The sequence below is a fragment of the Harmonia axyridis genome, chromosome 1 (genome assembly GCF_914767665.1).
Source record: "Harmonia axyridis chromosome 1, icHarAxyr1.1, whole genome shotgun sequence".
NCBI classification, from domain to species: Eukaryota; Metazoa; Arthropoda; class Insecta; order Coleoptera; family Coccinellidae; genus Harmonia; species Harmonia axyridis.
The window spans coordinates 30,864,956-30,879,002 of record NC_059501.1 but is presented as its reverse complement, the minus strand read 5'-3'; the positions used below and the strand labels follow the sequence as shown (position 1 = coordinate 30,879,002).

At 34.6% G+C, this 14,047-nt stretch overlaps 1 protein-coding gene across 1 annotated transcript; it reads left to right on the top strand.

The window, feature by feature from the left end:
- The first annotated feature begins 9,099 nt into the window (after positions 1 to 9,099).
- Positions 9,100 to 9,492, top strand: LOC123684404. The gene has a single exon (XM_045623690.1). It carries the CDS (start codon positions 9,100 to 9,102, stop codon positions 9,490 to 9,492), a length of 393 nt encoding a protein of 130 aa, XP_045479646.1.
- Positions 9,493 to 14,047: the final 4,555 nt, after the last annotated feature.

Here is a 14,047-nt window from a genome sequence, read left to right as displayed (position 1 = left end):
ATAAAGCTAGATTTGGGAAGAAAACTATTTGATTCACATTAACAAAAACATGTTCTCAAATTGAATTTTGAATATGTAGAATCAAAAAATAACATCAAAAGAATCCGTCCGTCGCTCTTCAGGAGTTTGTCTAGGAAACTATAGAAGTATATAAAATATGATAAAAAATCGTTTGATATACCATATTTGATAAACCTATTCAAACTTGAGAATAGGATCCTTAAATTATAAACAAAAAATCAGAAATAAAATTTTAAGGAAATGAAATAATTCTGGGAAGTTCAACAAGACATTATCATGAAATTGAGAATATAAATTCTACGATGATACCCACAACAATATTTTCCACCGCATAGTTCTAGCCGAAATGGTTTCGGAGCGAATTTTTTAAATAATTATTAGGATTTAGGAAAGAATGTCCCCAAGTTCTAATTATGGTTTAGGTAGATATCGTTGAAATTTTTATGGGCATTTGAAGTCATTGGTATCATGTTTCCATGTAAAGGGAAGAAAAAATAAACGACAATGTAAAATATACATTGTTTATTGATGAATATTTCAACAAATCTCTCCTTATTATACATAAAATTATTATTGTTAATCATATCTATTGAAATTTCTTCAATTTAAATTCTAATCTACTATCGAATGATCATTCGTTCATGGAGGAATAAGTTTTTAACTAACCATATAGGTAATCAATTGATTATATGTGGTATGTTGGAGTTGAGTTAATGCAGCTGAAATGTATTTCTTCTATGCGTAGTACATAATATGTGTATGGAAAAAATCTAATCCTGTGTTATTGTTGACTGGGTATTTAGGGTAGATGAAAATATGGTTACACGAGAATACATTAGATTCACCGACATCATTATATGTTATTTACCTATTCAATTATTTCGAAAAAGATTTAATTCCATTTGAAAAAGATTAACTTAATTGATTTAGTAACGTTAAGTTAGGATAGATTAGAATTTATCAATATTTTTCTCGAAAAAATAAGAATAAAAAATTTTCGGATCTTCTTTAATTTAGAATTATGTTGAGGAATATTTCTTGTCTACAGGTTCTGATTCCTGATCGGTTTTGAAAGTTTTACACACTGAAAATAAAAACCCTAGACTCAAGCTATTATCGGAACTTTAGGAATTAATAGATATCATAAATAACGGATTTCATTGAATCAATCGATACCCTCCACTAAATATTTTCTTCAGAATATTCAAAATTGTCTACCCCGTAAGTCCCTTCTACTAATTTTTTGTATAGATTTTTTAAATTTATGGACATGCCTAAAAAAAGTATCTGTAATATTCACTTGAAAAAGTCTTGGTATGACGAAATGATTATCGTAAAAAATAAAATAGTGCATATTTATGGACATGACGAAAAAAAGTATCTGTAATATTCACTTGAAAAAGTCTTGGTATGACGAAATGATTATCGTAAAAATAAAATTGTGAAAGAATAGTAATTTACGTAACAAGTCCGGAAAATAGGGTTTTTTTGGACGAATAGACAAAATAGACAAAATAGACTCGCTTACGCTCGTCCTGGAAGTCTGTGAGTCCAAAAAAAACATTGCTCTGCTATGCTATGGATTCTATGATTATTTTCCGGCCTAGTCCGGGAAGTACGTACTTTCCGGACTAGGCCGGGAAATGCTACTTTCTCAGAGAAAAAGCGTCCGGGAAGTGCTCACTTCCCGGACGGTTGCCGAAATAGTAATTTACGTAACAAGTCCGGAAAATAGGGTTTTTTTGGACGAATAGACAAAATTCCAGGACGAGCGTTAGCGAGTCCTGGAAGTCTGTGAGTCCAAAAAAACCATTTTCGGGCGTGTTGCGTACAAAATTTTTTCGGCAACCATGTAAAATAACACTATCGCTGCTGCTTTCCATATTTTATTGCGATTGCGATCAAAAAACATGCAAATTTTTGACAACTAATTTCATATGAACTGTCAGCCGTTATCTCGGTTGCTATGGATTCTATGATTCTTTTCCGGCCTAGTCCGGGAAGTACGTACTTTCCGGACTAGGCCGGGAAATGCTACTTTCTCAGAGGAAAAGTGTCCGGGAAGTGAGCACTTCCCGGACGGTTGCCGAAAAAAAATATTTTTATCATTCTAATTACAAATTGAACTTACGTCAATCAAAGACCGAGACAATCAAATGCAACATGATTGTGATATAATTCTTATCTATTGTGTAGTGCAAACCTTCTGGGTTTCATAGCCTTTTCTTATTAACGCCTCTTATTCAAGAAAAATAGCGTCATCACAATCCAAATATCTACAGTGAATGAGTGAAGAACTCACGTAGATCTGACGAAGGATGCACTCTAAGACTTCACCATGTCACGTGGATGTGCCCATGTGCCACAGCTTACACGAAAATTGGACCCTGGCGTTGCCGCCTCTGTTTCGTTGGTAGGAAATTGAGTAATTAAAAATGGAGTTCGATTCTAATAATTCATTTCGTGTAACACAGTCGAATTTGCGTGACACGGTCTACTAATTACGGGTCGTGAGGGCTGAAAACAAACATTTATAAGTATTCCGTATACATCTGCCTTGAATCCAGCCCCTGACGAATAAACCGTAATTTAACCGCCATCAAATATTAATTTAATGGCCCCCCAACTTCTGGTTCCGAATGGTTTTCGGTATACCGCGTCGTCATTCGAAGTAAAGAGGAGCAAATTGGTTTATGAAATTTGCCGATTCAATCACATACACACAAGCGAATGGCTCGTGTTTTTCAATTTATGGAAAGCAATCAGAAATTCATTTGAATAGATCACAATCGATCTGTTCATTTCCTTGGGAATTTTTTCTATAATGCGCTCGTTGAAGAATTTCTAATTGATATTAAATAGAGAAAAAAAGATTTTGAATATAAGATGAATTTCAGTATAAAGAAGGTAGTAATTGTCATTTTGCTTTATTATTTTCAATAATAAATATTTGTTATTACCGTTCAAGGAGAAATTGTTGTTTGGTATATTTGATCATTCTCATTCATCAGATAGGTGTTCATTTTGAGTTTTTTTCATAAGAGTTAAAATAGTTATTGATGAATCAGTCAATAATAATGGTTTGATGCTATTCAGAGGTGAACCAGTTAATTTAGACCTCGATTTAGACACGAAAAAATGGGAGATGAAACGATCTATATAGTGGTTTTGCATGCTTGCTCAAATTTGTATCGAATTTCTGAAGCGATTAACTGATCTTTAATCTTCTGCACACGAATTTGAAATCATACTTCCTGATATAGATACATAAAATGACTTGAAAATCTTTCAACAAATTCACTTTTTTGGAACAATTTTTTCAAAAAATGAGGAACCTTATACATTTGAATAATGAAACATGCTTGGGTGTTTGATTTTCTCATTCAGATATTCGCCACTATATGGTATCTATCAAATCAACGAAAAAGAACATTATGCATTCTAATATGTCTTTTTAGAATGGATTGATCTGTTTCTTGAAATATTCAAATAGTTTGAATAAAAATATGTGCCACCTCTATAGTAAATTCCATACTTTCCGTATGCTCTTGTTTTCCTGTATTTCTTGACTGCAAATAACTGAGAAAATCTGAATAAAATCAGTCCGTATGCTGAGAAATGCCTATTCAGTGTTTGGTCATATCCGAAGTTATATCAGTTGAAAATTTATTCGTATATGTATAATATCACAAGACAGAAAATGATCTAGCTGTATATCTTTCCACTTATGAATTCAAATATATTGAACTATCAAAATATTCTAAAGATGATTATGCTTAGAGAATCAGCGAATACCTACACTTTGATTAAGAATATGATGAATAATTGATAACAAACCAGGACCGCGGAGAAATCATTGGTTTTATTTCAAAATTATTTTATGTAGTCATTTTCTCAGAATCAAACACAGGCATTCAGTCAGAGCTAGATCCCCCCTCCCCATGTTTGAGTATTGGCATTTTGAGAAAATTCCTCTAATTTTGATCGGCTGTATCTCGGTTAATATTAGGTTTATAAAAAGCTTATGTACACAAAATAATAGGTAATTTAATTCTCTATCAATTTGAAACAGAACGTTTTGATCGAAAACTAATCAGTTTAGAGGTAATGAGCAAAAAACCGAAAAAAACCCGGAAATGTTGAGGTTCTTCGGCCTCCATCAAATTAGGGGATGAAAATTGCTCTCCTATTGAAACCTCATGATTGTGCAAATCCAATAAATTTGTTCATATGTATATTGAAAAAAAATTGATACGCACAGCTTTGAATGTTAATAATTGAATATAGAAGAAAAAGAAATTGTTGACATGGCAGTTAAGCGAATCTACCATTGGCATTGGCGGTGATCACATCAGTATAAATATAGAGCAGGATCTTGAAACGATCCTTGTTTCGCATATCCTGCATTGTAGAAGTTTTTAACTTCATTTTCATTTGATTGAACGATAAAGCCAGTCAACTAATTATAACATTTAATTCTTTGTCCCTCTCGACTATATTTCCAACATATGCATTGTTCCGATAACCATCTCCTCCGTGTGTGTAAATTGTTTCATTTCAAGCTATCTCTAAATGTTATCTCTAATTCGAAAGGTGCCCACCCCATATCGTTCTATTTACAGTGGAATAAATGAGTTGAGGGAGTGTTTTATCTCAGCACTATTCGAATTGAAAACCTTATTTGGAGCACATTTGTTGAAAGTGAAAATTCATTGTTCAACCCTAATCAAGTAATAAATAAACCTGACGTACAGATCGGGGTGCATGAGGTTAGTTGGAAGCATAGTAAGGGGAGTGTCACATTCATTGACTGTCATGAAGACAGGTGGCTTGACAGTATAGTTAGTTTCGCTGTTTGACTTTTTAGGGTGGGTTTGTACATTAAAATTGCAATTTGTTGTCGGTAATAGTCTGTCTGGCCAATGCTACGAGAGGTAGGTGCAATGAATTGATGATTGTTTCGAGTATACAATTCGGGATGATTGTCACATTGGCCATTATCGAAAAATGAAGGAAGGAATGCCTTTATCGTCATTAATGGGAGGGAGAGGAGAGCAACATCTCTTTGCATACTCCTATTTTGTTTATTTGGAAGTGGATATACGTTTGTTTGTTTTATTTTTTAGCGTATTCAATTTGAGCAACGATGAAAAAACTTGAATTATTTAGGGATTAGTGCGTTAGTGTAAGTAAATTCAAAATATCTCCAATTTTTCCCGAGATATCTCGAAAAAACTTGAAATCGAGATTTTTTTTTTCTGTAGAACTCATTCGTTTCTGTAGATATTTTCACGAAATTCTATTCATCCAATATAGAGATTCTAATGGTGTTGTCAGATTTTATCAATTTTCCATTGCTTCATAGACACGATAGTCGATTTCAACAATGTATCACACTCTACATATCGAGTCTAGGTACGCAAATTTGAAGAGTTGTTATTTGAAATCATCACTTGACTATCGCGTCTCTGAAACAGTGGAAAACAGAAAAAATTTGAAGGCACCATTAATATCACTGTATTGGATAATGGCAATAAACCCAATTTCGTGAAGTTATCTCCGAAAACAAATGTTCAGAAAAATGAAAATCTCGATTTTCTGTTTTTTCGAGATATCTCGGGAACCAATGGAGATATTTCGGATCTGTTCACACCAACACACTAATTCTTAGGTCTTCAATTCGTAATTGGCGAATGAATGAATGCCTAAAACTTTCTAACTTCAAGTCAGAGCTTTTCTAATTTGTTTTTGGCTCATTATTTCCTTTATTGTGGTAGAAGATTACATGTATTACTTGTGAGCGAATTAGTAAAATGAACATCGATATAAAAAAAATAGGAAAGCAGATCTACAAGTCAGTCAGAGATCTACAAAGTACTGTGTGAAGCAGACGAATCAACACCTTTACAACTGCACAAGGAGCAATTGTCATACAACCACCAGACAATCCAAGAAAAACTGCAAAGATGGAGAGAAAAGCCCCTACATGGACGACATTTCAACGAGGTGAACCAGGATCATGTCGACATTGAAGCGTCGAACTATTGGCTCACATCAGGTGCGATGTATCCAGAAACGGAAGGATTTCTTTTAGCCATCCAAGATCAAGTGATCTCAACAAGAAATTACTGCAAGCATATCATAAAAGATCGAACTATTACTGACGATCGATGCCATTATGGGTGTCCAACGAATGAGACAATCCAACATATCACGGGAGGATGTCAAATGTTTGCAGGAAATGAATATAAAGAGAGACACGATGCAGTAGGAAAGATACTACACCAAGAAATGGCAACTAAATTAACACTTATTCATTCTGAAAAAGTGCCATACTACAAATACCGACCGGAAACCATCCTGGAAAACGAACGCTATAAACTGTACTGGGATCGCACAGTTTTGACTGATAAAACAGTCCCTCACAACATACCAGATATATTGCTAGTTGATAAACATCAAAAGGCAGCAATACTCATCGACGTAGCAATACCCAATAACAACATGCGTCAAAAAGAGGTCGAAAAAATTTCAAAATATAGGGACCTCGAATTTCAGATAAAGCGCAGTAGGGAATGATATCAACGAGAACTATTCCAATTATCATATCAACAACAGGAATAGTACCCAAAAATCTCAAGAGAAATATCAAGCAACTAGGACTTAGTGAGTATATATGTAATATAATGCAAAAAGCTGTTCTTTTAGGTACTGCAAGGACGGCGAGAAAATTCCTAGGAAGCGAAGGACAGGTCCAAGGATCGCGTGTAAGAGGACCCGAAGTTCGACGGGAACCAGGGGGACCACAAGGACCGGACACGACCGAGCTCTGCCCTTCTGATATTTTAAATATCTGGGATTGAGTGAATGTTCCTCTTAGCGAGGAGTGAGAAGCCGACGGCGAGGAGAAATCCTACGCGTATAGGCAAAAGTCATAATAATAATATATTGATGTAAGTTTCAGGAAATATCGTATGATATGAACCTTTGAAACGTTTTCTCACAATGTAATAGATGACTTTGCTTGATTGTGTCCACGAGTTTAGTTCAAGATTTTTTATTGACAAGCAATGTAGTTCTGAAGGCGCTATTACAACAAAGGACCTTTCAAAATTTTTCCGATATTCTGCTTGAGTTTTATAGTTCTATTAACACCAACATTTGCACAAAGTTTGGAGTAGCTATTTTGGCTATATACACGCAAAATTTCAACACGGTTAGAGTTCTATTGCCACTGAAATATAAGGTTTCCTTATCTGATATTGTTTTCGAATTTCCTTCAGTTTTTTTTTTCTACGGTTCTGATAATGGGATGCATCTAGAGTGTATCTAGTAGTTTTTCCAATTTCCATCTGGAATTTTCTATGGTTCTGCTTCTGTCATCAGCTCGAAAATTTGCATATATGCTAAGAATTGTTATTCCATATAGAAGTTCATAATATCATCTAGGTCAGTTTTCTAGTCACAAACATAAGATAATGTTTTTCGAAATTCCTCTCGAACTTTCTATCTTTTTGGTTACAAAATTCAACACGAAATTCTACACGAAGCTTGGATTTTCGAATCGTTAATCAATCATGATTAATTATATGTATCGTTATCAGTAAATAGTATCGAAATAATTAATTAAAGGTTGTCGATAATAAAATATTTTTTGTAGTGATAAATTTTAGATTTCCAATGTTGAATGTTCAAAAAGATTTGAAGGTATATCCCAACAAGAAAAATCCTATGAAAAATTGGTGAATGAAAATGGATAAACATTTCTGTACTGAAATGGGTTGTGTTGCCAGTTGTTTTGATATACTGATGTATCCCAGCGATAATAAACCTGCATTGATTACCCACGGTATTTATTCATTCTGGGGAAAACGGTTCAGTTAGCTTGAATGGCTCATACAACTCGGATTCCCTGTGGGTGAGTTATTTTTTATTGGTATTTTCGTATACATCATCTGTTTTATAGCGAATTGTATTCAACGGTGATGTTTTAACTTTACAGATTCGAAATATGCTTCGATTTATTGAAATCCGCATACAGTTGTTAGTATTGTTGATTCAAATTTTGTGCAGATCTATGATTTGTCCAATGAACTACTTTTTCGATATAACTCACTCTTGAATATATCGAATTTTTGGAACTTTGTCCAATTTCAAAAATGCATAAAAAAAGAATATTAGATGTGACAACTCAGATTGATACTGCGTATTGGTGCTGCATTTATGTACTCTTTGAGAATTCAAACAATGATTTCAAATTCAAAATACTAAGTGATATTTTCAACCTGTGCACTTTGAATGAGATATAATGAGTCCGGTCTTGGAATATTGAAATAATTAATATCTCTCTGACTTGATCTCGACATGTGTCAATAGCATCCCACGCTCCAATAAACTCCGCCGATAAGTTTGGTTCTGATGATATGCAAATTCAACCTGTATCTTTCTGAGGAAAGGCAGAAATAAATTTTTTGCAGTCACTGTACTCACCTAGTGCTACTCTACCTCCGCTTAGAGTATCTACAGTCGCTCCTGGGACACCCTGTATGTATTCTTTTCAGATAGAGTAATACAAAAAAGTATCAAATTCAAACAACAAAGCATATGTAAGTATAATCTCAGTATTAGGGGTTGATGAATTTATAATCAAATCTGAAAACAAGAAGAAAAGGACCAGAAAGGAATAATAAATGTTAGCTTCCATTATATAGATTTGAAGTTAGCGACCCATTAAAAAAAAAAAAAACTGAATGCATAGCTTCGAAACCACGATGAAATTTATATGGTTTCTTTTAACACACTCACATAGTGGGCTATCAATAGAATGCCATATGAAGAGCATACTATTAAAACGATCATGACCAGTCCTAAGTCGATTCAAAATACACCAAATTTTCCTGGGAAGATTGAAACCTAGAACTTTCGAAGGATCAACGATTAGTTTTTTGTTGAAGGCATAACAAGACCTCCATTTCGAACGCCAAATTTCCTTGTCAGTTTTATTGAATTGAAGGCTAATAAAATTAGCGCAAGTTATCCAGTTTTGGCTGTATTGAAGATGAAGTATCTCAACAAGTCATGAGGGCAAATAAAATTGCAGGCTGTCTTAACGACACTATATGGAGGAATAAACATCTGAACATAAAAACGAAGGCAAAAATTTATAAGAGTATCATAAGACCGAACATGAACTACACGGCTGAAACAAGACCAGACACTTCGAAGAGAAGGCGTATGCTGGAAACAGCGGAAATGAATATTCTCCGTAGAATTTCCGGAAAAATCCTCTATGACAGAAAGAGAAGTAATGACATCAGAAAGCTGTGTGAAGTGAAGAAAATTGGAGAGGGGATAGACAACAGAAAGGAAGAATGGAAAGAATGGGCCAAGGCAAGAGATAAATCACCTCTAGAAAAGAGAAGTATCGGTCGACCCAGAAAGAGATGGAGCGATAAGTTACGCACCGAATAGAGACATCATCGATGAGGAACAGGCTCCAAGCCTATGTGGAAGAGGGAAGAAGAAACAGGAATTCCTTTATCGTCATTAATGGAAGGGAGAGGAGAGCAACATCTCTTTGCATACTCCTATTTTGTTTATTTGGAAGTGTCGCACTGGATATACGTTTGTTTGTTTTATTTTTTAGCGTAATCAATTTGAGCAACGATGAAAAAACTTGCATTATTTAAGGATAAGTGCGTTAGTGTAAGTAAATCCAAAATATCTCCAATTTTTCCTGAGATATCTCGAAAAAACTTGAAATCGAGATTTTTTTTTTCTGTAGAACTTATTCGTTTCTGTAGAAGGGAAGAATGGAAAGCACAAATGGAAAGAATGGGCCAAGACAAAATGGTGAAGAAGGCAAGAGATAAATCACCTCTAGAAAAGAGAAGTATCGGTCGACCCTGAAAGAGATGGAGCGATAAGTTACGCACCGAATAGAGACATCATCGATGAGGAACAGGCTCCAAGCCTATGTGGAAGAGGGAAGAAGAAGAAGAAGCTAATAAAATGGCCTCAAACCCAAGTTATTTCGTTATTTGTTTAGCTCACTGCGTGAACGCAGCAATTTGAAGGGACGCAGGGAATCTATCAATCGGTAGCTTGGTTCTGTGAATTAAGTCACTAAATAAAGATATATTTAGTGAACGAGTTGACAGTCTCATTGGTTGTCTCTGATATAGTTATTGTCTAGGTGGTCACTTGGTTTCACTTAGGCAGCGTTTAAATTTCAGTGTGAACGAGTCCCATAATAGCATCAATTATTTTGTTAAAATTTCTCTTGAATTTCATTTCATTCTCAATAAATATGGCTATCGTTAAAGTTGAGGTAACATCGATTCCTACTTTGTTATTCATCCTCCAGCCTCAATTAATAGTTGGCAAACGGCAGCCACACACAGGCCGATAAATTATCAAAGTGAATTCACTCGCATCGAAATATTCGCCTATACGTACACACATTTAATAATTCGGATAAACAAACAACGCTCTAAATTTCCGAATATAGGTACCCAAATTAAATTCTCTGCTAGTCATTGAACGTACAAATGAACCAACACCCGGTTTAATTTATTCACGTGGGCTGGAACGAGATACTGAACCTGCAGACGCAAATGATTGTTTTTTGGCAAACACCAATAAAAAACCTCACAACAAAGCACGTACAATGAAATGTTCGATGAGATGTTTGCCCAAAGCGAAAATTGGTTGGAGTTGAATTTTCATTGTTTTCAGACTTGGTGCCTTGTTAGGGCGGGGACATTTTCTTTGCAGAATTTGTTCATTTGGGGATGAGTATTTTGTAAGTGTGTTCGTATGATATTCTATAAAAATTGGTCACAAACGTAATATCAAATCATATCAGAGGAAGAACTTGAAGACGAACAAAACAAGAGATAAGACAGCTCACTGAAATACCCAAACCGGCCTTCTTCTGTTTTATTTACTCAGAAAAGGCATTTGACAAGACTAGATTGAGCCATTTGGTTCATTGACTCTACAACTGACAAATCCCGAGCAACATCATCAAAACAATAAAGGATATTTTTATCGTAACAACCATATACAGACAAAGATAGAAACGAGTACCCGAATTCATAATTTTAGGAAAAGTAGAGGGCTAGGCAATCCTGAAGATTGCTAAGGATAGATAACCACTTTGAGAACGAAGAACAAGAAGATGTCTTAAACTATGGATGGTTAATCAACCTACATGAGACCAGTCACGATGTACAACAGGCATTGTCTCTATTTAGACGCTGGAAGAAAATATTATGTAGACTAAAGCCAGTTTACATTCTCAATAATCTGCACAAACTGGTTTGCATTTGTGCAAGTCAAATCGGACCAACATTCAAATATTCAAATTTGCTGGCACAAAATGACGTTTGCGTAAACAGCTTGAGCGTATAAATATGTGAACCAGCTTTGATAGCTACCCATGTCTTTTCAACAAGGTTTGCGATAATTTTTTTGAAAGCTTGTTCCAAAAAAACAACACACTACTCTGAAATTGATCACCAAAGTAATAACAATTCTTATCTGCGGACGAATAACCCAGCTGACGAACAACAAAAGAGATTAGACATAAAACTGAAAAATCTAAACTGGCGTTCTTCTGTTTTGTTGAATTAAAAAAGCATTTGATAGGACTGAGTGATGTGGTCCATCTCCTCTACAATAGACGAATCCCGAGTAGTAACATCAAAACCATAGAGGATATTTATCGTAATTTCCATATACAGGCAAAAATAGATAACGAGTCTACCGAAACAATAACATTAGAAAGAGGCATAAGACAAGATGACTCATTGAACCTTCTGCTATTCAATATTACCACAGAAGGTTTTATAGAAATATTCTGTAGACAAAGAGGTTATAAGATGGGAAAAATGAAATGGAGGCTATAAGCTATGCAGATGATGCAGTTCTCTTCTCGTAGCTACAAGTAAGAATGATTAGCAGAAGATTCTACATGTGTTCAACATAGTTGCTCCATCCCTTGAGATGAAATTATCTATATTATGACTGAGTGCATGACCACACCTTACTTGTGATTAAAAATCTAATTTTGGTGATATAGAACCAGAAGTAAGAACAGGAATAGATAAGGAAACAAGAACCATATTCTGCAACAAATATCTGACAATTGACACTAAGAGCCGTATTTACAAAGAAACTGTGAGATCTTTTCTAACATATGCTGCAGAAAAGAAACAATACCTGAAATGGTTTGAGGTATAGTATATCCAAAGTCACTTGGAGGAAGTGGAATATTTGGATTATACGAGGGTTGTCCAAGTTTCCAAGAATTCCTTTGGGGCCAGTGAATTTATTGCCTAACAATACTTTCAAATGAATCCCGGTATTTAGCAGATCGCGGTATCCACTTCAAGGGACATTCATGGCCAAGTGTTTTTATGGACTAGTTCAAGTGACTTTGGATATACAATAGCAGATATGAACACAGCGAGATCGTATGAAACTGTACAATGTAAACCGGTTTAGATACCCATGTCTTTTCAACAAAGTTTGCGACTCTTTTTGCGTGCAAACGAAAAAACGAGCTTTCATTGCAAATATGTAATTTTCGAATTTTGAACAGAAAATCGTTCTCGTAACTCACTGAAAAGGAATTTAGTGTTAGTATCTATTCTGTTTGTCCAAATGCTGTGTATCCTTTAAACAAGAAAAATCATCTAGTGTGGAGGTTATGGTAAGTGGATGTAGGATCTTAGCAACATTTGTGAATTTCATTAGAAAATGGAAGAAATTGAATGAGTAACGTTTTATTTCCATAATTTGATGTCAATTTATAATGTTATTAATGAAAATAGGAAATCAGAACCATATAGGTGAACATGCAGTATTGGATTTTCAAAGGTTTTTCGTTTCCTGAAAAAAATTCCTCCGAAAACAAATAAATGACATTTGTTGAAAGTATTACGTAAATATTTGTTTTCATGGCATGTGAAGTCACTTTTTAAGTTAAATAAGTAACAGAAATAACGATTTGATTATTCATCTGAAATTCCGTGAAAAATTGCATTAATACGAATTTAAGCAAGACCACAAAAGTTCCTGAGCACTCATCAGTAGGTTCTTTTCTCATTCGTTTGGGAGATATTTCCTTATCAGATTTCATATCTGTTTTCATTCCACAAATCATAAGAATTATCATGCTATTAAAATCGGCGAGATCTTCAGTTCAATCTTAGGTTTTATTTCTCAAACAATAAAAACCATTTCCCAGTTTTATAAAATACGAGTTTATTTTATAGCTAAGTCCAACGCTTTAGAGATAGCAATTACAATGTTGAAGATTTTTGTTGCTCAATCGTTTGCTATCATATTTCGACCATTCCTGTACATACGAGTTTTTTGCCCCAGCATCAATCAATTCTATCGTTCAATCCGAGAATATATGTATATCGCAAAATCAACAATGAGCCACCTTTCGATGGAAACGATGTCTATATACATCCAGGACTGCTTTCGATCAATATCCAATTGTAGAGTCTCACGTATCATATTCAAAGTTTATCCTACATCAAAGGAAAGTGACTATTCAAAGCGATATGAATGAACTGGATACCGATTCCGAATACAGTACGTGCATCTGAAGGAAATGGATTTTCTGATTTGATATAATGATTACTCTCCATTTCCCTGAGGCTTCATGGAAATGGATTTGTAGGCAACGAATAAGATAATACGTACCTACTCAACGTAGTTCGTTTCATGACAGCCTTTAGTGAAGAGCTGTTGTTTTATTATAGTTATTAGTAATTCATATTTGAGAGAAGTAGGCAAGTTTTGAGATTCTATTTTCTATTACCGATATTTTTAGTACTGCAAAAATAATATGTCAAGCAATGGTCAACCAAAAGTTCTGCAACCGTAGCTGTGTTAATGACATAACTTGATTTCTCTTGAAATATACTCGTAATTTTTAAAATGAAAATGAAGCCTCATATTGGAAAACCCTTCATTAACAAAAGGATGAAACAATGGACATTTATGA